Raw genomic sequence first — 25,527 nt, forward strand, 5'->3', positions numbered from 1 at the left:
CATAATACAAGGAGAAAGACCTGGTAGTTCTCTCCCTTGCTGAGGAGGAGCGGAGGTAACAAGAGGCAGCCTACGTCTCTGTGCTGAAGGCTGCAGTGGAACTGGCCAAGATGAAAGGAAGGACGGAAATCCAAAGCTGTATCTTGCTGAATTATTCAAGTCGGGGAATGAAGTTGTTGGTCTAAGTAGTTACAGAAGGAAGTGGTGGACCATGGGGCAATCCAGGTTCTAGCACAGGGGTAGGCAAACTAAGGCCCGTGGGCCAGATCCAGCCCAATTGCCTTCTCAGTCCGGCCCATGGACGGTCTGGGAATCAGCGTGTTTTTACATGAGTAGAATGTGTGCTTTTATTTAAAATGCATCTCTGGGTTATTTGTGGGGCATAGGAATTTGTTCATTCCCCCCCTCCAAAATATAGACCGGCCCCCCACAAGGTCTGAGGGACAGTGGACCGGCCCCCTGCTGAAAAAGTCTGCTGACCCCTGTTCTAGCACTTCATTGCTGCCAATTCTCAAGCAGATTAACACCCGCTTTGTGACTTGGTTTCCCCTCTGATGCAAAAAGCAATACCTGTCCAGCATATCTGAAGTGTTCAACAGTAAATCTGAGGATCTCCAGGAGCTATTTAGTTGGGGGACTGTATGACCTGGCAATGGAGGAGCCTGAACTAGAGACCTGCTCTGTGTCTTCATCTCTTGCCTGGGGAAGACAGATGCTCCCCCCACTGAAAGAACATGCTGCTCCTTTACTAGTATAAACCTTAGGACGTCCTCCTTACTTCAGTCCCAAGAGCCAGAACAGCCACAGAAACGGTGGATTAAGGGTTTGTCCCATAGGATCTTCAAACAAGCAGCTGTCTGGCTTAGCTAAGTGTCAGCATTGGCCATGCCAGTTATTCACCCATTTTCACCTCCACAAGGCCAGACTAAAGGAAGAGCGGTTTCTGTGCAGCTTTCCATTTAGAGCCCCCAGGAAGGGGCAGGCTCTTTGTGCCCAGGCATGACTGCTTGTCTGTTGCAGGAGACAGAATATGGTGATTCTTTCCCCTTATGCTGGCCATGGATGCTCTGCGGCCAAGCAGGTCCTAAAACTCAAAAGCATGCTCAAATTCCCAATCTAAATGATTCAGATTGGGAAAACCCACACATACCAGCTTGTTTTGCATAATTTATCATAATTCCAGCAACCAGAGCCTTTGATGGTGTAGAGGAGTGGTGCCTTTCCCTGAAGACGGTGCTTCTGTTGCAAGGTGTTATGTTCCCCCTAGCTATCAAACCACATCTTTGTCCCTGGAAAAATGTTATCCACCCCCCTGCAAAAGAAACCTAGCACATCAGTTGCAGTTTTCTGCAAATGTAACTGCGCTGCTGTCACAGTTTCATAGCAACAAGAAAAATTGCATCCATGGAATGTCACCCTGCTTCACAGCCCTTGCATTTGATTCAGCAGCTCACTTTTAAAAGTTTTTAACCAAGCCCTGTTTCTGAGCAGTATGACACACAAAGCATGGAAAATTGGTCCTTGTTGCAAGCATTTTTCTTGGCACATCAGATTTCTGGGCTCACGCTGTCACACCAGGAATGCTTCTGTGTAACAAATAGCTCTGACACTTTAAGGTTGTGATGGTTTCAGCAGTGCTTTCCCCCATCACCACTTGGAAATCCTAATCCCCTGGGTAGGGGCATCACAATTAGCTGCCACAGAGATGATTGTGGTGTGTGACAAACAGCGGATTAGGAGGATGTCAGGCAGAGGAGCAGGCCGTTGCAGGGAGGCAAGAGGAGCTAATCCACACACAGGGTGAATGAAACCAGATTAGCTAACATCAGAACCAGATTGTGGAAATACAGTAAATGCCAGTCAAAACCTTATTTCCAGGGCCTAGCTCAGTCTTCCCCAACATGGTGCCCTCCAGATGTTTTGGACTACAATGCCCATCAGCTCCAGCCAATGGTCAGGGCTGACAGGAGTTGCACTCCAAAACATGTTGAGGGCACCTAGGCTTTGCTATTAAATAGGGCCTCCTCATCCAGAATCTGGGGTAGTCACATGGCTTGTCTTTGACAAAAAAAGGCTTTCTGGAACCTATCACATTCTGGGCCTCCCAACAGATCATGTGTAATGTTAGTTTCCAGAACCTGCTTTAGATAATCTAAACCCCTTCCTCATTGTCTGTGTCTCAGCCAGAAAATGGTGGTTGCATATGAACAGACACAGGAGCAGGTGTAGGTTTTGGTGCTGCCAGTGAGTTGTGTTACCTTCACTCCTCACATGTACAGCCTTCAAATCAAATCATAACCACCTCTTCCACTGTGCCTGTCTCCCCATGATTCAGACAAGCTGTTTGTTTAATCCCCCCCGTCCCTCCTCTGTGAGTACCCTGCATGAAACTCTTCTTTGGTGGTTTGTTTGTTTGTTTGTTTGTTTGTTTGTTTGTTTGTTTTTTAAAAAACCAAACAGCTTTTTTAACCCCTGAAAAACTGCTCTGAGAAGAGTGCAGGCACCAGGGCCTGCCAACCCACCCTGTACAAATCCAGTTTCCATTGCAGACTGGAAAAACAGGCTTCTCCTAAATTCAGTCTGGAGGAAGAGATTGGGACATGTGCCCAAAATGCAGTGGGCATGTTTTCATGCTGGGTCGACAGCTGGGAGTAGCTATGTCTGGATGCACCGGGTGTTTTGCTTGATGCTTACCTTAAATATATCTCCAAGCACTGATGTCAAGGTGAGCTGCCAAGACGCTCCCCCAGGAAGGCTCTCGCTCTCGGTGTCTGCGGAGCCAGGAAGGTGTTCAGAAACCCTTGAGGCAAGAGGAACAAGGAGGAGGTCAGCAGGGGGAGACCAAGGGCAACCCTGGATGCTCTAGCACCAGGCCTGGAGTCCCCAGGCTGAAGACCTTGGGAATGCCAAACTGAACAGCATCTGATCATGAGAAATGAAACCTCACTCTCTTATTTATCCGCGCAATGAAAACAGAACATTGTTTAAATTTTAGCATGGATAAAAAGATTGTTTATAAATGTATAACCTTTAATAAGTTTACAAAAGTATGAGATTAATGAACACATTAACACAGAACATTCATAGGAGAATAATAGGTACGTTATCATAACATTACACTATATATAGAACAGTTTCTTTCAAGCTCTTTTGGATGCAAACATAAATTATATCATTAAAATCCATAAGTCACAGTTTACCATTCTCTATGCAGAGAATGCTTTGATCAGAAAACTGATCTTGGGACATTGGTGACCATAGATCATTCTTTATCTTTTCTAGTCTAAAAAAATGATCATTCACCAGTACAGTTTTCAACCATTAAGCATGGGAACAATACGAAAATTGTTTCCAAAGGTGAGAACTGAGCGCAGGGTGCGGACCAAAGGTGGAAGAACTACCCCAAGAGTAGCATGATGTGTCCCACACCAGAGGTACTGCCTGTCCCCCAACACCCCATTTTTTTGGTAACAAATTGGGTACCACTACTGATAACTTGATAAAAGTGCTGCAGGTGTCAACACAAAATGGTTGGTCTTGGACAGCAAAAAAAAGAAAAAGAAAAAAAAAGAGGTGACTATTCTCCATACCAGTGAGGACTGTCACAAAAAAGCACTGGTTGCAACTCTTTCTTTCCACTGGGACTGAGTAAACTCAACTGGACGGAGCTGGAATAATTGTGCTTTTTCAGAGTCTCCCCCTCCTCTCCCCTTCCCACACAAAACCACTTGCGTCTGTTGCCAGCTGCTGTTTTGAGAAATAACTTCATTCTAACCCAGGGAGTGGAGGGCTTCCAACACACACTTTCATCATGGCAACGTGGAGCAAAAGGCGATTTCACACTCTGCTCCAGATTTCTGCAAAGCAAATCTAACTGGGGGGGGGGGGACCTCACTTCTCAGCCCCCACCCTTCGTTCCCATTAGAAACCTTCAATTTCAAGGCTCAATTTCTCAGCCATCTCAGATTGCTCTGGGCTGAAACTGAACATGCAGGATCAGACGGCAGCTCTGATTCCACCCGCCTTTTATTCTCTTTTATTTATTTATTTCTTCCTCTTCTTCATAACCGAAAGTGATTTTTTAAAATGCCTCTTTTTATTATTAGAAGGCTTTTAGCTCAAAAGTCTGACCTACATTGAAGACTGTATAATTTAATCAGGATGAAAGAAAGTTCTCTCGTTTCTTGATACCACATTTTTAACTCTTACCATCCTGTTGATGAGAAATCTCATAAAAACAAGCACTGTTCTTGAATTTCCTTGGGGGGGGGGTGGACACACAGCAGCACCATCTTTAACTCTTTCTTTATTCCAAAGCACAGGCATTTTCACACGAGGCTTAAATGTGTAGGCAATACGAATCTAAACTCAACTTTGGCTGAAAGGTAGAATCTGTCTGCCTGTGCCATAGCCAAATTATCATTATGGAATTGGACTTCCCTATTTTCATCGGAGAAATGTTGGAGGGTATGTAATAACACGGAATTTTTCAAATTTGACATAAAAATGGCCCTCCACTTTCCTGTCTGCACCAGCCACATTCACACAGTGACAATATAACCAGGGCTGCACAGTGTTTCTTATGCATACTCTGTGCGTCTAATTCTGGAATGTTCCACAGCAACTCTTGTGTGATTGGTTAACTCTAGTCACATGGGAGGTATCTCATTATCCATTTTGTTTTGTGGGTGAGTGACTTGGCTGTAATGATGGCATCTCCATGAACACGGAAGAAGAGACCGTGTTAGAGAACTCTCCCTCTCAATGCAATAGAGGAGAGGAGTGCTCATGTTTCTGGATGAATGCATGTGAAGTTGATGCACAGAAGTTGATGTTCTCCCAAAGAAGCAGGAAGGAGAATGGGGAAACCTCTCAGAAGGAGCTGCATGGCCAAGCGGGGTCATGTGCAGAAGGCTGAGAGCAAGGACTGGAAAGAGAGAAAGACACCACTTGTTTGAATGTTTAAGGAAGAAGCTGTAATCTTCAACTAAGAAAAACCAAGCCCATCCTTGGATAAGCATGTGAATGTAAATACTTTGCATATATCGTCTTTAGCTATATGTTATACAGGTAAAAGCTTTTGAATAGTTTAACAAGTGTTTGGACACTGTTCTATTCTAATTTCAGGAAATAAAGTTTCAAGGTTTGGCTTCCTAGCTGCAATTTATCTACTCTGCCAACCATAACTGGTAAGACATCTCTGTTTCATCACAGCATCCATGACATCATCCAGCCCTTGACACAAGGGAGAATGGATTGCGAGTTGCAGGTTATGAAATTCCACAGGGGATTTTTAGTGGCTAACAGCATAATTTGCGAGCTTTTTTGCAGAGAAAGTTTTGCTGCTCCGCCATGACCTCCCTGCCAATTTGGATACAGTAACAGAACTGGAGGCCCCTTGACTGTCCTCGGGTCCAGTATTGGACCATTTTGACCGGATACTCCCTGCGAAAGAGGACAGATTCCTCCGAGCTGGAAGGCCCACCACTTGCCCCCTTGACCCGTGCCCGTCCTGGCTGATTAGAGCGTGCCCAGACAAGGTGCGGGTCTCCCTGGGTGATATCAATCAGTCCCTTGGCACGGGGACTTTCCCAGGGGAGTTTAAGGAAGCAGTGGTGCTCTTAAAGAAAACATCTCTAGATCCTTTAGATCTATCCAATTACCATCCAGTTTCGAATCTCCTGTACCTGGGTAAGGTAATTGAGAGAGTGGTTGCCGAACAGCTTGGCAGGTTTGTGGCTCAGACATCGGCTCTGGATCCATTTCAGTCCGGCTTTCGCCCTGGTTATGGGACCAAGACGGCTTTGGTCGCCCTAACAGATGATCTCCGTAGACAGCTGGATCGAGGCGGGTCGGGACTGCTGATTCTCTTAGATCTGTCGGCAGCCTTCAACATGGTCAGTCATGATCTTTTGGACCACTGCCTTGCCAACGTGGGGATTCAGGGCACAGTCCGACAATGGCTGTGCTCCTTTATCTCAGGTTGGGGACAGAGGGTGGCGCTAGGGAAGGGGTTGTTGCTGCAGCACTCCTTGGTGTGTGGAGTCCCGCGGGGCACAATCCTTTCTCCGATGCTTTTCAATATCTTTATGTGCCCCCTTGCCCAGACTTTTCGGAGTTTTGGTCTGGGTTGTCATCAATATGCTGATGACACCCAGCTTTATCTGTTGATGGACGGCCACCCTGACTTGGCCCCAGACACACTGACCAGATGCTTGGAAGCTGTGGCTGGATGGCTGCGTGGGAGCCAGTTGAAGTTAAATCCTTCAAAGACAGAGGTCCTCTGGCTGGGTCGGGACAAGACGGGATTGGGGGGCCAACTCCCATCTCTTGCGGGGGATCAGTTAGTGCCAGCGCCTTCTGTCAAGAGCTTGGGTATAAGCTTTGACGCCACCCTTTCCATGGAGGCGCAGGTTGCAGCCACAACAAAGGTGGCATTTTCTCATCTCCGCCGTATAAAGCAGTTGGTCCCTTACCTTTCTCGCCCTGATCTGGCCACAGTGATCCATGCGACGGTCACCTCCAGGCTTGATTATTGTAACTTGCTCTACGCGGGGCTGCCCTTGAAGCTGACCCAGAAACTCCAGCGGGTGCAGAATGCCGCGGTGAGGCTCCTTACGGGGTCCTTGCTGCGGAATCACATTCATCCAGTGCTTTACCAACTGCGCTGGCTTCCCAGTGGAGTACAGGGTCAGGTTTAAGGTGCTGGTTTTGACCTTTAAAGCCCTATGTGGCCTAGGACCCACGTACCTACGGGACCGCCTCTCCTGGTATGCCCCACGGAGGACCTTAAGGGCCACAAATGACAACACTTTGGAGGTCCCAAGTCACAAGGTGGTTAGATTGGTCTCAACTAGGGCCAGGGCCTTTTCAGCACTGGCCCTGACTTTTTGGAATACTCTGTCACAAGAGACTAGGACCCTGCAGGACTTGACAGCTTTCCGCAGGGCCTGCAAGACACAGCTGTTCTGCCTGGCCTTTGGTTTGGACTCAGTCTGACCCTTATGTTTCCCTCCCCTTATGGTTTTGATCTATGGGCTACTTTTAAAATGAGGCTGCATTTTAAATTGCATTTTAACCTGTATTTTTAATTGTTTTTTTTCTATTATGTTTTTATTGTAATTTTACTGGTGATAGCCGCCCTGAGCCTGGCTCTGGCCGGGGAGGGCGGGGTATAAATAAAATTTATTATTATTATTATTATTATTATTATTATTAATCCTCACAATGTCTACTTAGAAAAAGGGAAAGGTAGTTAGGATTGCAGCCTCAAACTTGATTTTTCAGGTATGCGAGTCAGTCAAATCTTTTAAGAGAACACAGTATTTTGCCCATCCCTCATGATAACAAAACAGGATTTTTCATTTCAGTTTAATATTTATTTCCCCATTTTTCTTTCTATAGAAACCAAATGCAAGCAAAAAAACTATATCAAAAACAGCAATATAAACCATTCAACAAACGGACGAACCCCATGAATGCTTCCTAGGCTGCTGGATTTTCCATTCCAGAGCAATGTGTTCCCCACACATCCTCTGCTCAAATTGCTTAAAAGCAAACAAACACACACATTCCCACAGAGGTAAATGTTATGTTGCTACAGCCTTTGAAAGGACCGCAGCTATCTCTGCTCATGTAAATAAGTGGAAAGGTGTGAAGGGAATCAGAGCCTTGTGTGTTATGCTCATTCAGCCATGGGATTGCAGTTCTCCAGAAGCTCAGCTAAGGCCCCGTGACAGCTGCTAGATTCTCCCCTCCCAGAGCTATCAAGAGCTAAAGGAGCAAAGGGGAGAATAAGACATGGCATGAGCCCTTGGCTGCGATGTAAAAACAGCTCAATTCACTCTTGCTCAGGTGCAAAGTGATCAGGTGATGGAGGAGGAGGATTGGTGCAGAGCAAATCACAAAGGCCAAACACAGCAGGAGGGGACCTGGCAGCCTGCCCAGGCGCTGGCAACAATAGAGCCTTAACAAAGCAAACCCGCCTGTTAATCCCGTGGGTGGGAAGCCTCTTGACTGCCAGGCAGTGGAAGTTACACCTGGCTCTGCACAGAGGCTTTAATCTCCCCCAGTTTGAGAGAATGGAGCAGAGAGGCTACCACTGGGCCCAAGGTCAAGGGTTTGGAAAGGGTCACAAGACGTCTAGTTCAAAGGGGGGAATTATGCACTCAATAGGTTATCAAGGACACACACACAAAAGCAATCAGAGGGAAAAGGATGATGGGGAAAACAGCTTTCCGAGAACAGAAATTCTTCCTACTGAACAGTGGAAAATGTGGCCTCAGATTCTCAGTCACTTTTAAGAGCTGGGCTGGACCAAGTCAGTTTTGCCGCTTGAGGCGAAGGACAAGATGGCGACCCTGATGTTCTATGTACAGATGCCAGCTGGCCTGGCAGTTGAATCTTATTTCAATATATTTTAATGCAATAGTGTTCTCTATCACATCTGAGGGCAGCAGCATTACCCTATATTGTTTTGCGGCTTGGCCCTCCCCCCTGGCTAGTTATCAGAGTGCAGAACAGGCACATAGCATACATAGCTCTCACTCACACACAAAAAGAGCACAGCCATGGGGTTGCCACGGCTGCCCTCCCAGCATCTGCCACCCAAGACTAATGGCAGAGTCGGCCCTGTCCAAATGTCTTGCTACTCCTCCACTGCCCAGAGATGGAAGGACCAGCGTCTGGGCTGATGTCAAGATTCAGAGGCACATGCCAAGCGGTAGGCAAAGGTGAAGTCATCACCTGAGATGACGGATTTTGCCTGCTTGTCAGAGTAGCAGAACTCCCTGGAGGCACCATTAGGGACTGAGGGGTGGGGGAAGAGAAATTCAGGACAGTTTGAATTCCACTGTGATGTGAAAATACCTAATTTGCACTTTCCCAAACAATACGTGAACTGAAACCAGTCTTTGAAACTCCCATTGTTCTAGGCACATTTTGTGACAGGGAATTTCGTTAGCGCGAGTAGTTTCTGAGCTCTGGGTACAGTACTGCGCCTAAGATTTCAGATTAAAACTGCAAGTGGAAGGAAAGGAGGACCTTTTTCTGCCTGCCCACTTCCAGCTACTCTCTGAAGATTGAAGAAGAGACCCTCTTAAAAATATTGGGGGGGGGGGCAGGGTAAGGACTAGACCATGTGAAAATGAACATAATATTTTAGCTGCAGTTCATTCACTTCCAGTTTTGTATTCTAAAAAAATCGTGCCTAGACATTCTGTTGTTGCGCCCATAACATTGATTTAAGGTGCCTTTTAGCTCCTAGCTTTCATATCTCAGTTTCTAACATTGACTGAAACACAGCCGTCCTTTGACATTTGCATTTCTCCCAATGCTGTGATGCTGCAAAGACGTGTGTGCAAGGGGCAAGTGTGCCCTTCACAGTTTGGGACCAGTTCACCTGCAAGACGGCTTTACCCCCCATAAATATCCACTTGCCCTTGTTGATCTGCGGAGCTGGCACAGTTACAAACACCTCATAAAACTCATTCTGCATTTGTAAGAACACAGTATTTTAGTGTGACAGCTCCCACACTCTGGAACTCCCTGCCTAGTGACGCCAGGCAGGCTCCATTTGCCACCTGCTCAAAACATTTTTCTTTAGGCAGGTCTACCTAATGTCGACTTGTGTTTTCATCTGTTTTTAGCTTATTTTGTTTTTAATTATTTTGAATGTTTTAAACAGCTGTCTTAACTGTTTTTTATTGATAATTTTATTGCTTGATTCTTTTTGTAAACAGCTTTCTGAGGGTGTTTTTTCTAAAAGCAAGTGTTACATAAATTTTATGAAATAAATAAAATAAATATATGAAAATAACATAGAACAATGCTTTGCAAAAATGTATGGATTAGTCAAAACTGCACACAAAAATATGAACATTAGGATAAATTTGTTCTAAAATGCTGATGAATATTCATTAGGACTTTTTAAAAATGGCAAATCAGAAACTGGTGAAGAAATATGAAGAAATATGGATCTCAAACTGTAAAAAGGAGCAACAGAGAGAAATTGACAGATTCGTCCCTCCCAGGCTGCAATGCCCCGCAAGGTGCTCCTAAAGAAGTCCCATGAAATGAAGTGGAGCTAAGAAGGGCAAGGTGCTCCTGCTCTTAGGCAGCTACTCATGCCTCTCGGTGGGACTCGCACAAAACTTGGTTTTTTAAAAAATCTCACGTGCCAAAATGTCTCAGTCCAATCCTGTGACCCTATTCCTTGGGTGCTATTTCCTGAATTTCTGTTTCTGTGCCAGGGGGCAACCCTGGGGTGTGAAAAGTCCAACTGATCTCACATAAGACACTATAAGAAGAATGTGGCAAATAGGAGACAGCAGTTATGTGTAAAGGGGATTAAAGGATCCTTAAACAACAAATTCACTTTTTAAAAAGTTTTAACCTTTTGAAGTGACAAGAGAAATGCATTGAAAAGTTTAGGATTGATGAGGAAGCTGTGGAAATATACCCTGCAAGCAAATCAGGATGAATTATGTTGTATAACTCATTGGTCTTCCACTGGTGGGTCAGTACTGACTAGTGAGTAAGAAAGATTAGGAAATGGGTTCTCCAATGCACGTTTGGATTAAAAGTGGGTCCTGGGACCCACTATTCCACCACGCAGCACAAAACCTCCAGATAAAAACCTGCCAGGCCAAAGGCTTATACCACCTAGCAGACTTCTACAAAAACAACAAACCCATATCAACACAAGAAATACAAGACAAACTAGGGCATACCCCTGGCTAACACACTACCAAATTACATACCCTCTTTAAATAACTCAGTAGTAAAATCAGCAGCAACTAGGCCCTTGACAACCTTCAAAAACCTCCTCCTAACAACAAAGAGACATGGCAAAGGGATGATATCCACAATATACAAAATACTGCTCCAAAACCCCACTAGACGTAATCAAAAAACAGTGGGAGGACAACGTAGGCTATTAGATTACCCCACCCAGTGGACCAGGATGTGGTCTAAACCCCTCTTTAAATCAATAACAGCAAAAAGAAATCACTTACAGGTGGTACCTAACACCACGGAAACTAGTGCTAATATGCCCAGGAACCTCACCAAAATGCTGGAGAGGATGCACCTCCACAGGCACATACCGTCACATGTGATGGGAATGTCCTAAAATCCAACTCTTCTGGACAGCAATCATACAAGAAATATGCAAAATAACTAAACAAGTATTAGAAGTCACCCCAGAACTGGCCCTACTAAACGCTTTCCAAGATAATACTGCCCACTCACACCATAAAGAGCTCATAACCCACCTACTCTCAGCAGCCAGAAGCATCATAGCCAGACACTGGAGAGACCTGTCAGGAGTAAGCCTGGACCAATGGTACCAAACAGTATGGGAAACGGCCTTATTAGAAAAACTAGCCAACAAACTGAAACTGACCCAGGGACAAATAGAAGAAGACACCTTCACCCTGGTATGGTTCCCCTTTATCACGTACACAGCCCAACAAGACAACGACAAGTATCTGCCGACAGCATATGAATCAATCTGGCTAAACTGATTCAAAAATACATACTCACACTCCGCTCACACATAAAAACAATTCTCACTACAGCCAACCAAAGACAACCAACCACACCCTAAGCCACCCCCAACCTCTCTCACCCCCAAGGAAACACAACAAGTGAATAGTAAGAGAACCCATACAAGTAACGCTGACACAACCCCCCCACTAAGTAGAAAAACAGAAGAATAACCACCCCACCCCACTCACCATTCCCCCTCCCCCTCTTCCCCTTTTTTCTCCCTAATTGTTTAAAGCAATTCATGAACCAAGAACCTATACACTGACCACTAATAATGAAACATATATTGTAAATATTTTTCCACATTAATATGCTATTTTTGTGATATACAAATGACATGAGAAAACTTGGTATACTTATTTGTACAACATTATTCTTGTTTATAAAACCAAATAAATAAATAAATAAGTGGATCCTGGGTCTGAAAAGGTTGAAGACACCTGTAAAGAACAAAAGCTCCACCAGCTTTTACTGATGTGCTTGACATTTCTAACTTGTTTTCCTGCAGTACTGTGCTTTTAGTTGGTAACGCACCTTGCAATATTTATATATGAAAGTGTAGATTATAAACATTAAAATAAATAAGTAGCTATCTGCTATCATCTAACCACGATGTAAGCAAGGTGCAAGCAAATCAGGATGCCACCTGGAAGATCCCTCTCTTGGCAAAAGGGCTATTTGCCTCCCTCCAGCCTTCTAGAAAGGGGACCAAGCTCATCGACTCGTGAGCCACCAAGCGCACCCTCTCTTGGGAAGGGCCCTGGGCTACAGCTGGGACTGCACTCAATCTGGGCAGCAAACTTCCCTCCTAGCGTGGTTGCATGTGACCAGGCCAGAAACATCTGGCCCACCTTGCAACGTGGTTGCTCAGCACAGCCTTCCAGCCCCCGCAAGCCCTCTGTTTCTCCTCCCCACCCTGGCTTTGTGGCTGCCTTTATGAACCTGGCTATCTTCTCTTTCCAGACTCCCATCATTTACTTGCTTCTTTGCCTCCCGGCCTGTTAATTACAGGCCTGATGTGGGCGAACAGAATAGGGTGTTATTTAGATGGATAACTGCTTTTGTTTCCTTCCCCCTGCCAGACTTTGGAAACTGGAAGAGGTGAGTTAAAAGAGGAAGATTTATACCAGGATCCTCTTCCTGCGGCTCACCACCAGGATTTATAACCTGCTCTGGTTCAAACTATGTTCAGGAACTGGTGGCTCATAAAAGTGAAGGATTGAGAGGTGCCAGCTGGGGCCAGGTGGCAGCAGATGCTGGGAAAGACACCCACCCCCCAGCCCTGCCGATGCTCCTCCTGGCCTCCAGCCATCTCCTTATTGCAGCTCTGGGCGTCCCACACATGGAGCCTTCTCAGTCCCTCTCAGTTCTTAATTTCAGCTCTCAGGCACTAACAGCTGTACTGATTCAAGGCTCGGCTCAGGGTGTCACAGCAGGGTTCTAAGGTACACAGCTAGGCATAAGCTAAGCCGGCGTTGTCCCAAGACTTGACATGCCCTCTGAGCTGGGTGGGCATGGTTGTTGTCCCAAGGCCTGGGACTGGGCAATAAAGAGAGCGCTCCTGGGAGGAGGCTGGGTCTGCTCAGCCCAGTTGCCGTTGCATCCTTGGCAATGGAGGCGGAGACAATACGGCTGGCTCACTGTCCAATCTGGTCTCAGGGGAGCACTTCATTGATGAGCGGTGGTGTTGAAGTCATGCTGCTGCTGCATTGGAAACATCCAATAACACGGAGGTGAGACTGAGAGTCCTAAAACTACACCTACAAGGAGCCACGACAGTCACAGCTGAGGAACATGGGCCCCTGACAAGTTCTTGGACTTGAACTCACATCACAATGGTCAATTCTTGGGAATGACAGGAATTGTGTTACACAAATCAAAACACACCTGTCCTCCTAAATTCACTCTGAATTGAGCAATGCAGTTCTACAACCCAAAAATGTGCACAAAAACTCCCCTTATATAAGAGAAAGTGTGCACAAAATGCACATATTGGCAAAAACAGCATGCATTATAATTAGGAGAGATGCACACAAAAATATGCACAAATTTTCAATTTTTTTTATTTTTTCCCAAAGCGATGTGGAAATGGGATGGGCTGAATTAACAATTGGAAAAATGAGAAAGTGATAGAAACCAAAATTTGCAGGTTTATCCATCCCTAGTTTTCAGACCCAAAGTTATGTCATTATGTCAACTTCTGTTCTGGGTCAGAGCAGAATCCAGTACATCCATCAGACTGGAAAAAGCCAACACGTTCTTTTTCTAGTCCTCATGGATGTGCAGATAAATCAGGGAGAAGCCTTAAAACTCAAATGTGAAAGTCAGTTCAGTAAAGCACTTGTGCTGTTTCTTCCCCATACGCCAGGCTCATCCCAACTTGCCTTTGCTGCTCCACTGCCAGCCTGCTTTGGGCTGCTCTCCGTTGCTCTAGGGGTGTGTGGATATGAAACAACAAGCTGGGTGCTTAGTGAGGCAATCTCAGCATTGCTTTGCCCAATGCCAAACCCATCCACAACAACACACGCCAATCTGCTTGTATAAAGAAAGGCCTTTTTCATGCTCACTGGACTGGTGCTGATAGGCAATGTAGTCCAAAACATCTAGAGCAAACCAAGTTGAGAAAGGCTGGTCTAGATGTAGTAACTGGGCAAGAATACCTCACGTAGGACAACATCACATAAAACATTACTACTACTGTCTGGTTTAGCCGGCCAGTCAAAGCTGTTTCCCGGGGTGTGGCCGCTGTCGCCTGCTGACAGCTTCTAGGAGCCACAGGTGAGAGCTGGGAGCAGGATGGGGACCAAAGGTGGACAAACTATCCCTGAAGGAGCACAATGTTTCCCCCCACCAAAGGTACTACCCTCCCCTAACACCCCATAAACCCTAAACCAGGCGAGGGTAGCCGATGGGTCCCAAACCCTTGGTGAGTTAGGGACTTTCCCTGCATGCGAAGACAGGCTCTGGCAGATTGAATGGACGAGACCAAGAGTGAGTCCAATGGTCAAGAAGAACTGAAAGTCATTTGGCAGTGGCATTGCTCCCCATAATTTACACATGTGTTTATTTGTCCCACTTTCCCTCTCTGATTAAACAGTTTCTATGGGTTAGAAAATACAAAATCCAGCACATCTTGTTTACCAGCAGCAAAAGCAAGATGAGCACATACTATAGGCAATGATCCCTGTTTCAAATTACTTCCGACTCTGAAAAACAGCCATCTGTTTCTAGGCTTTGCCTTTCTTCAAAGATAGCAAACAGAATGTACAATTCCCAGGGTCCTCTGACTGGGAGTCATTACTATTAGACAGGTTAAAATTGGCTTAACTTTCTTGTTATATCATCCACCCAAGGCTTCTGTGCTGAGCAAGCAGCACAGAAATGTCCTGAAGCAGGAACCTATTGGTACTCTTCCCAGGGGCCAAATGTTTGTAGCTGCAGCATTCCTTGTCTCATGGTCAGAATGTCTCACAGGAAACAATCTGCAAAGCTGCACATTATTGCTTTAGAAACAGAGACAAAAATCCAGGGCTCATCACTTCTACAAGTTTCGAAGGCATCCAAACCAGCACATGGGGATGAAGGTTCAATTTGCTCATCTGATGGTCTTACTTTCTCACCTATCTACTTATTTTCACATATTACATTTATATCTCCCAAGGATTTACAGGAAGTTTCTCTGATCCTGGCCAGGCCCAGACCAGCTTACAGCTTACATCAGCCACCTCAGACCATTCTCTTGGTCCTGCGTCAAAAGGGACGCGTCAGTGCAGCCCCAGTCCTCTGTGTCTACTGGTTCCAAGGACGAGAGAGCTGCTGCTGCTGCTGCTGCTGCTGCTCCAGTGACTTGAAAAGTTACATGAATATAGGAAGTAGCCTTATACCAAGTCAGACAATGTGATCCATCTTAGCAGTGCAGTCTGTATTATCTCGACCAACTGGCAGCAAATCCCCAGAGTTTCAGAGAGGAAGACATTCCCAGTCCAACCTGGAGATGCTAAGGAATCTGGGACCTTCCTCATGCAAGGCTGTTGCTCTACCACAACGGCCCTTCCTCAAAGAGAGTTCAAGCATGGTCCACAAAAATAAAACTTAACTCACTTTACTTCTTTAGGTCTGAATTCTGGCTGAACAAGCCCAGGAAGGTACAAGGCAGATGTACAGGCTCCCAAATTGTAGAAGGCTTGTGTGATGTCCTTCAGCATTGGGCACCAAAGATCTGGGATCTTGTCTGCTAATAAGAGAAAAAGAGTTTGAGTGTATCTGTCTATTTGGGGTTCTTTCAGTTTCTTGTTTCTTCATTTTTTCTTGTAATATAGACATCTATTCACTTTGCCTAAATGCACATTTTTGCTAAGCAATTTCCCCTAATAGAATACATTTTTGTATTTTATTTTCACGAATATATGTATTTTAATGCACACCTTACCCCAGTATATGAATTTTTGAATACATTACGTGGCTGGAGAACTTTGCTGAAGGCTGGCTGTGTTTCTGTTCATGTATTGTTTCATAAAGTGCAAATGAGGCAGGCTCACTTTTAAACAGGAACCTCTGGGCTCATCTACACTTCCACTTGCCCCATGCCTAGAAAGCAGTTTTCTGCTTGTCCCATGCTTTCTAGGCACGAGTTTTTCCTCTTTGCCCCATTGTTTTCTGCTGAAAAAACCCACTCTGGCACTAAATCAGAACAAATGTCAATCCATAAAAAACCTGTCTGCTGTTTGTCCCAATTCTGACCTAAACTGCGGGTTTTCTCAGGGGAAAGTAGCAGGGCAAATGAAGGCATAGATTCACCCAGAATCCAATTTCATTAGGTGTCCGGTTGCAGAACACAGGAACAGATCCTTGTCCCTTCTCCAGTGAGAAAGAAATATCAGAACCTTTTACAGATCTGGAGCATTTTGGTCTGGAACATGAATAAGCAGCATCTCCTCCTGCAGTTTCAAGCAGCAAGCTTGAAGGAGATGGTGTTCCTTGCCACTTGCTTCTCCTTGCCTCATGGGGGGGGGGAGTGCTGCAGGAGTCAGCACCTTATAAGCAAGCACACATCCACAATACAGACTTATATTAGCTCTATGTTAGTTTAACTTTCATAACTTCTCTCTATTGAGGGTAGTAGGTTTTTGGGTTAGATATCCACAGATCTAGAGCCCCTAGGTTTCTGGCAGTGGGGGACTTTTCCCACAATAAATTTGGGCTGTGCACACTGTACCTTTAAAGCACCTTCAAAGCACATTCTCCCCCTCGAATAATTCTGGTTTACCCCTCTTTTTTGTTAATTCATTAAATATGTACAATGCCCTTCATCTGAAGATCACAAGGTGGTTCTCAACGTAACAAAAGAACAAACAAAAGCAAACCAATAGCCCACAAACACACTGAAAGGGTCACAGAATGCCCAGCCAAAGCCCTGGTTACAGAGAAACGTAATTGCCTGGCGCCTGGAAATATGTAATGAAGGTGCCAGGCGAGACTCTCTGGGGAGAGCATCCCACAAACGCTCTGAGTGGCCTGTTGGTGGGTACATTGTCTTGCATGTTATTGACATGCTGAGCAGCGGCGTAGCATATGCTACTGCCACCCAGGGCAGGCAAGCAGAGGGAGCCCACTCAGCTGCTCCAGCCCAGCCCTCGCCACTGCTTCAAGAGCACACTCAGGCCATCCTGCACAGCTCTGCAAGGCGCTGGAGGCCAGGGCAGGAGAGAGGCGCCAACACTGCTGCTGCTGCCTCTCCTCCTCCAGGTCAGGCCTGCCCCGGGAATGGAGCTGTGGCTGATGGGGTGTTGGGTCACTGCACGAAGCAGCTGTCTCCGCAGCTCTCTCTCGCGCCAGAGCCAGGCCTCAGAGACCCGGCTGGGTTCAGCTTCCCTCCCTGTGGCTCTGGCTACGATGAGGGGCCTGTCACGGAGGCACCTCGGCACACCTAGGGCCACAGCCCCCCATGCTACACCACGGATGCCAAGGTTGGGAGGGCTAGACTACAACCAACCACAAGTGACCAGAGAATTTGTATGCATGACAGCAAGTTTATATGCTCCTCTCACTCGGACTAAGAATTTGTTACCTTTGTCCGAAAAGAAACCAGAACTGCTGCCTGCCTGCCTGATGGATGAAGGAACAAGAGAGGCTGTCGGTTGCTCACCCACGGCCTTGTGAAAGCAAGCCTTGCCCCCCCCCCCCCAAGGCCAAATGTGGTCGCCATTCTGCTGCCCCCCCCCCCACCACTTGGTTTAACTACCTCAGCTAGAGAGGCCAGAAGACCCCCACCCAAATCCCAGAGCGCTGAGGCCCCTTCCCTTCCAGTGTCTAAGCAGATAAGCGCGCAGGCTGCTCAGGGTGACTCAAGCCCTCATAGCACATAATTGCCTGAGGGAAACAAATCTTTACCATCAGACAAACCACTGCCTTTCTTTGTTGCAGCCATTTGCAGCTGGTGGGCTCCCCCTCCACCCCACCCTTTGTTTCTTCACCAGCTTAACAGATCCTCTAATTACCACGTAGGATGGAAGGAGGGAAACTGCTGCTTTTAGGAGCCGGGTGGCAAATTCCCTCCCTCACTTTTCCCTCTTCACCTCACAATTACCTGACGCCTGGCTGGGCCATATCCTGAGCAATTTAGTTGCTGGGGGTGGGAAGATTCTTTGGCTGGGGCAGGGTGGGGCGCAAGAGCAGCAACAAACTGCTGTGCATCTGGAAGGGATATGGAGGGTGGGGGGCAGAGCAGCATCACACACGCAAGAGTGCTAGGAGTGGGAGAAACGAACGAGGGACGGAGCCAGATGTGGGCCTCCTGGGCAGACGGCTGGCTGGGAAGCTGGTGCTGCAAGGTTAGCAATATTGGGTCTGGGGAAGCGGCCAGTAGTCCAGGGAATGGAGAGCTGGATCCAGTGACATCAGATACCCTAGCAGATACCTTTTGCTGTGGAGTGGCCCCCAGCTCCGCCTCCTGTCACTGAGTGGCCTCCTCCTTCTGGGGAGGAGACTGAAAGTAAACCAGATGCTGGGGAGGCATCAGGATAGCAGAGGCAGACTTAGGGCAGCATGACTGGTGTGTCCCCCCCCCCCACTGGGTGCCAAGCTGAGGGAGGTGCTTCTGAGTGCTGCATCCATGACGTAGTGCACATGCGCAATGGAAGGCAAGAGGCATGGGCGTGCCAAATTTTGGGCTCACACAGTGTGCTGCGGAAATCTGAAAGACCAAAGGGTGCCCCTGAGCATCGGCACTGACACCACCTCTGTCTCCAAGGATATGGAGACGCCAGCCCTGGCACAAATAAATCTTGCCGACCCAACCCACTCAAAGGATTGCCCATATCTGTTTGCCCAGTCCAGTCCTGGGACTCCAGCTGCTTGCTGCGCTAAGAGCTAGGCGTGCCTCGCTCTTCCAAAGGAAGACACAGGGAGTGTGTCACTTGTTGTATCAATGTCTTGGCTTGCACTTGGACACATCTTGTAATTTTATGTTGTGAACTGCCCAGAGAAGCAGGAGCCTCATGGCTTTAGAAGCCATCTGAAGGCAGCCCTGTATAAGGAAGTTTTTTTGATGTTTAAAGTTCTATTATGTTTTTATATGTGTTGGAAGCTGTCCAGAGTGGCTGGGGCAACCCCGTCAGATGGACGGGGTACTACTGCCACTGCTACTTGCTATTAATAATAATCCACACTCCCACTTGTCCTGTGTTCACTTACGCTTGTCTTGTGCTTTTGGGGCACAAGTCCAAGAGGCTTTTCGTTTGCTCTACTGCTTTCCCTGGGAAAACCCACTGTTTACCACTGAATCAGAACAAACATCAATCTGCAGAAAACCCAATTCACTTTTTTTTATAGTTCAGCAGTAAACAGCGGATTTTTCTGAGGAAAGCAACAGAGCAAACAAAAAACCTCTCGGACCCGTGCCTAAAAAGCACAAGATGAATGGGAGTGTGGATGAGCCCTAATATAGGCTTATCTGCAACAATATTTGTCCGAAATCTTAACAACCACTAAAACACATCTCCAATTTGCCTGTGGTCTTTGCATCCTCATGGAAGCCTACACTGCTACCCACATGGGTGCTTCCGAGCCGGAGCCGACTGTCTCTAATAACTTCCCCAGCTGTGCTAAGCCATTAGTTCCTGAATGTTTATTGCTGGTGTTCTCCACTCTGTGCAAGAGTGATAGCCCCACGGTGAAGCTTATGAAAGCCAGAAAAGTCAAGTCTGGTAAACATGCCCACTCCCCCGTAGCTTATGCTACAATGAGAAAAAGCTGCTTTCCTGAAACCCGAGAACGGATGCAGGAAGCGAAGAAAGTTCCTTCTCCCTCTGATAAAGCCATTATATCCCCGGATCTCTTGGCTACTTTCACATCTGCTGGGTGAGTCCAAGCACTTGACGCCTGCCCACATGCTCTTCAGTGGAGAGGGCAACCTCCCTGAGGAGCCGAGCAGGAGGCGGAAGCTGACGGCATCTGTGGCAGCTCCTTCCGTCTCAAAACTGACAGGGGAAAGCTCCTGAGCACAGCCATGCGCTTCTCCGCAGGGCTTCTCCAAGAGAATGCATTGGTGGATTGTGGCCGCTAGCTCCGGCTTGTCTCATGTTCTCCTACTCTGAGCACTGCCTCATGGGAAAGCCCTCTGCTTTGGACACGGCATTGAGATGGAGGAAATGCCTCTTTTCATCTCGAAAAAATTCATGGGGCTTCCACACAATGGTTTTGTTTCCACAAAGATGATTATTTCCTGTACCCCTGGTGGCTGCAAATTCCCCATTCCCATTCGAAATAAATAAATAAAATTAAAAAATTGTCCAGAGACCAACTACCATAAGTTGGTTCTGGGTATAAGCTTTCGTGTGCATGCACACTTCTTCAGATACATGAGAAGCTTATATCCAGAACAAACTTAGTTGGTCTCTAAGATGCTACTGGACAATTTTTTATTTTTTAAATTTATTTTGACTGCGTCAGACCAGCACGGCTACCTCCCTGAATCCCCATTCCCATGGAACTGAAAGGGCCTCATTGCGGGAGGAGAGCCCTTCTTTTAAAGGGCACGGAAGGAGGCACGCACAGAGCAGAAACACACACTCCAAAGAGAAGACCCCCCCCCAAAAAAAACCCCTATTTGTGTAGTGTAGGGGGGGAGGGAAGCTCGGGCACAAGGCCAAATGCAGCCCTCTAGGTTTCTCTGTCTGTCTGACCCAGCCAAAGGCGCACTTAGGAGTTGGTGAAACCAGTCCCCACGGGGGGGGGGGGCAGGCCCAGGCGGGGAGGGGGCACAAAAATCACCTCTCGTACTATGAAGTGTATGGTGTATATGTGTTTGGCAATGAGCTACTGCTGTCAAGATCAAATGCGGGAGAAGTTTCCTGTCGGTCTTGCTCCACTTTTCACCTTCCTCCTCCCCTCACCATCACTCCGGGTGCTTTGAGAACTTGGGCTACGTAAAATGTAGTGATTTCTATTGTGGCTATTGTGATAAAGTGATGGGGAGCGGGAGAGGATGCCAATACAGCTCCTTGCCAAAGGCGCAAGGGACCCTAATTTTGTTTCTCTACCCAGCCAAAAATACCCCTGAGCATTTTTGCCTAACTGGAAAATGTCTTCAAACTCTGCTAAAGCGTCTTTCTTCCTTGGATGATGGAAAGAGGACAGTGTGTCTGTATGTAGAAACCAGCCTACTGTGCAATGTATATTCATTGCTCCACCCACTCTTTCTCTGGCACCAGGACCGGCAAGGGGCCACTGGAAGGCTGCCCAGAAGCCGGAAAAGGTTCCCCCACTGCTGGCATTGCCCATGGTCACACAGCAATGCTACTCTGACTTGCTCACCTACAACTGTCTGTCATTCATATATTTCCTGTCTCTCCCACCTGAGAGATGGCCACGCTCCTGATGCATGGGCATATCCTAGGCAGAGGAGATGGTTCTGAAATAGACGGAGAGGTGGGTGGAGGTGTGGGATCCACTTGTATTTCCTGTTCTCAGGGATTTCCTAAAAATCCACAAGCAATGCAAAGAGCACTTGGGAGGCTATATACAACCCGTGGGCAACAGGTACCATATGTTTGCACTCACTTATTTCAAAATTCTCACCAGTGGAGCAAAAGCTGTCGCCACAGAGCCTCTGTCCTCCTTCCTTTCTAGGACCTCATCATTCAGCCCCACCACCTGGGTGTCGTCTGGTCTGCACATGCTGAAGAAGGAAGTGGCTTCTGCTTTTTGTTATCTCATCAGTCTGATCCTCACGCTGCCCTCCCCTTCTCTTCCCCCACTCAGCATTCAGTCTCTGACCTTGCCCAGTCCTCTTCCAAACCCATTCATGTTCCTTGCTCCACAGCCTCTCTCCTGCTGATTCACACTAGATGTTCCCTTTCCTCTGCCTGCTCTGACTCACTTACTCTCCTGGCTCACGCATGTCAGAACGTGTGTGTGCCACTGGCCTGGCGGCATCAGTGGGAAGCGGAGTGTGCTCTGCAGTGGCTTTGGAGACTTGCATCCAGGCTCTGTGACAGCTGGCAGGTTGCCTGTCACGGGTGGCCCGGAGCAAGGCTCTTGCACCAGAGCAGCTTCCCCCTTCCACCAGCTGTGCACGGCAGAGAGCAGGAAGAGAGAGTAAGCCGGGGCAATGGGGAGATGGGGAAAGAAGGAAAGGAGGAGAGAAGTCACATCCATGCCATGCATTTAAAGCACAGGGCTTCCCCCCAGAGAATCCTGGGAACTCAGTGCCCTTATAAGAAATGACAGTTCCCTGGATTCTTGGGGGAAGCCCTGTGCTTTAAATGCATGGCATGGGTGTCAATGTGACCAAAGAACAGGAAGGAAGAGAGGATTTGTGTGCATTATAGGCAGACAGAAGGAGTTTTATATATTGCTATAGATTCCGGGGAGACCCCACACCTAAACCCTGGATGGAAATTAATAAATGGAAGGGTTTTGATGAATTGGGATAGGGATGAAAGTACAAGCCATAGGAGCCAACTCTTAGGGCCTGAGGTCCCTTTGCCCCCCCAAAAAAATATTTGAGGGGGTCGGTCCTCCAAAAGTTGATGGGCATTGCCATTCAAATGGTGTCTGTGCACCACGTCATGTGACTGATTATGCGGGGGGACAGGGCTTACTCGCCCCCCAAATATTTTAGTCAAGTTGGCACCCTGGTGTAAGCTGGGCCGACTTAACATGACAAAAGGGGTTGATGGGCCTGGGGAGTCAGATGGTGCCAAGGTGATGGGATGTATGTTTGAAGTGACAGGGAGAGAGTTTTAGCAAGGTGTTCTGGGAAGACGTGGGGGAGAACAAGGTCTGGGATCCATCTTGGACAGGCTGGCTGAAGGCAGGCTGGGAGAGATGCCCTGGACAGCTACACTGATATAGAGGACAAGTCCTCTTGAAATGACCAAGCTGTAAGATCTGGACTCTCTCCATGCAGATGGAAGGGGTAAATAGGTGAATAAGCCATAGTTCTTAAATCCATGAAAGTCTCTGCCACATCTTCAAATCTCCAGAGGAGCACAGACCCTATGAGAGTGCCCAGGTCCCCCTGGGATCTCACCAACACTTGGCAGAGAGTGGGGTTGGCACCCAACTTTCGGAACAATATGAAGGAATCAGAGGCTATGGTAGTCAGACTTATTGGGAACCTATGGGGCAGTGTCTCTGTGTGTGACTAACAGGCAAATGGGATTACTCTGGTCCAGGGGGTCAGCAAAATTTTTCAGCAGGGGGCCGGTCCACTGTCCTTCAGACCTTGTGGAGGGCCAGACTATATTCTGAAAAAAAAATTATGAATGAATTCCTATGTCCCACAAATAACCCAGAGATGCATTTTAAATAAAAGGACACATTCTTCTCATGTAAAAGCCTGCTGATTCCCAGACCGTCCGTGGGCTGGATTTAGAAGGCGATTGGGCCTGATCCGGCCCCCGGGCCTTAGTTTGCCTACCCATGCTCTAGTCCTCCACCCTCTCTCCCCAAAGTGATCATCCCATATAACTAGTTGCTGATCAGAGACAAGTCAATTTGGAAAAACAGCAGCAGCCAAATACTTGGCCTCTGGCTTTGAGAGCAATTTTATTTGCTTGTTTTTAATGTCCTCAGTGGCTACATATTCCCTGTGGTGCACTACCAATGTATTAGAGCAACCGACCAAGGATGTTGAGAGGTTGGGGTGAGCACAACATATTTGATCATCTAGGCAGGACTTGTTTTTCATTCCCGCTGGACTGCTTTGAGCTGCAGTATCCCACTGATATGAAGGTCTGCAAGGGGGTGAGGGACAGTGAGTCTGCGTAGAAGGATAAAGGCAGGTGAAGACAGATGCAACTTTCTCAGAGCAGTGGGTGAGTGGCATTGAATCCAAAGGTGCCTTTCTCTCTCCAGGGCTCCACTCTGGGGTGGAGGTGAGGGGGCACATTTTTTGGTCTTTTCAGAATGTGTAAATCTGAGTGAGGGAAAGACTGCTGTGGACAATATAAATCAGTTAGCTCCTATGGTGTCCCTAATATACAGATTTCTGGAGCAGTTTTGCGATTTCTTGCAGCTTTTGGTGCTGCTGTTTTTTAAAGCTAAGGCAAAGGATGAATGCATAAACATGCACATGCAGTAATGACAATCATAGCAAATGGCTCACATGAGGTGCTGGCTGAGGGACAAGATGGATGGCAGAAGCAGAACGTGACTTGTAGCGATGCACTTTTGAAAGGCAAGCGGCAAAGTCAGGCTCACACCGCAAGTGAAGAGCCCACTGCTAAAATGTCACATCTTTTTTCACCCCCAATGTGAGTCATAGGTGAGGCGCCACCATCGGTTACGTCCCTCTCTGCTCTGTTTGCTACACACCTGGCCACTCTGTAAGCAGCTGCACAGAAGCACACTGAGCTGGAGGCTCTCTGCCACTTCCTGACGGCCGTGCACCAACCCTCTCCCCTGTGGACAGCAGCTGTCAGAGGCTGCCTGCACACAGAGACCTTCCCTTTGCAGAGGGCAAGTCCACCTCTGGTGTAGGCACAGCTGCAGCCAAACAGTGGCATAGCTGTCAACGTTTCCCTTTTTTAAGGGAAATTCCCTTATTCAGAATAGGATTCCTCGCCAGAAAAGGGGAAAGTTGACAACTATGAGCAGTGGTGAACACCAGAACCCATTGTGGGGACCTTGAAGGAGAAGGGGAATTAAGTCCTGGCTTGGGGGAAAGCAGGAGAGCATTTGCTGGCCCAGGGGAGAGGCGATGGGGAATCATAGAATCATAGAGTTGGAAGAGACCACAAGGGCCATCGAGTCCAACCCCCTGCCAAGCAGCAAACACCATCAGAGCACTCCTGACATATGGTTGTCAAGCCTCTGCTTAAAGACCTCCAAAGAAGGAGACTCCACCACACTCCTTGGCAGCAAATTCCACTGTCGAACAGCTCTTACTGTCCGGAAGTTCTTCCTAATGTTTAGGTGGAATCTTCTTTCTTGTAGTTTGGATCCATTGTTCCGTGTCCGCTTCTCTGGAGCAGCAGAAAACAACCTTTCTCCCTCCTCTATGTGACATCCTTTTATATATTTGAACATGGCTATCATATCACCCCTTAACCTCCTCTTCTCCAGGCTAAACATGCCCAGCTCCCTTAGCCGTTCCTCATAAGGCATCGTTTCCAGGCCTTTGACCATTTTGGTTGCCCTCCTCTGGACACGGTCCAGTTTGTCAGTGTCCTTCTTGAACTGTGGTGCCCAGAACTGGACACAGTACTCCAGGTGAGGTCTGACCAGAGCAGAATACAGTGGCACTATTACTTCCCTTGATCTAGATACTATACTCCTATTGATGCAGCCCAGAATTGCATTGGCTTTTTTAGCTGCCGCGTCACACTGTTGGCTCATGTCAAGACTCCTAGAGCCTTTTCACATGTACTGCTCTCAAGCCAGGTGTCACCCATCTTGTATTTGTGCCTCTCATTTTTTTTGCCCAAGTGCAATACTTTACATTTCTCCCTGTTAAAATTCATCTTGTTTGTT

General features: G+C 47.2%; 1 protein-coding gene across 5 annotated transcripts in view; it reads right to left on the reverse strand.

Moving 5' to 3' along the window:
- Positions 1-25,527, reverse strand: part of FAM178B (family with sequence similarity 178 member B) — a 177,356-nt gene that overhangs the window by 86,333 nt on the left and 65,496 nt on the right. For 4 of the 5 annotated variants that reach the window (XR_013989823.1, XM_081018155.1, XM_081018152.1 and 1 more), the window contains 2 exons: positions 15,652-15,784; positions 2,695-2,800 (listed from right to left, as the gene is read on the reverse strand). Coding sequence is in view for 4 of the 5 variants with exons in the window: in XM_081018155.1 (XP_080874281.1) it covers positions 2,695-2,800; positions 15,652-15,784 (239 nt within the window). In the remaining variant the exon portion in view is untranslated. The remainder of the gene's footprint in view (positions 1-2,694; positions 2,801-15,651; positions 15,785-25,527) is intronic. The other variant, XM_081018154.1, reaches the window with a different exon arrangement.

This window comes from Podarcis pityusensis, assembly GCF_964106645.2.
Source record: "Podarcis pityusensis genome assembly, chromosome: 8".
Taxonomy (NCBI): domain Eukaryota; kingdom Metazoa; phylum Chordata; class Lepidosauria; order Squamata; family Lacertidae; genus Podarcis; species Podarcis pityusensis.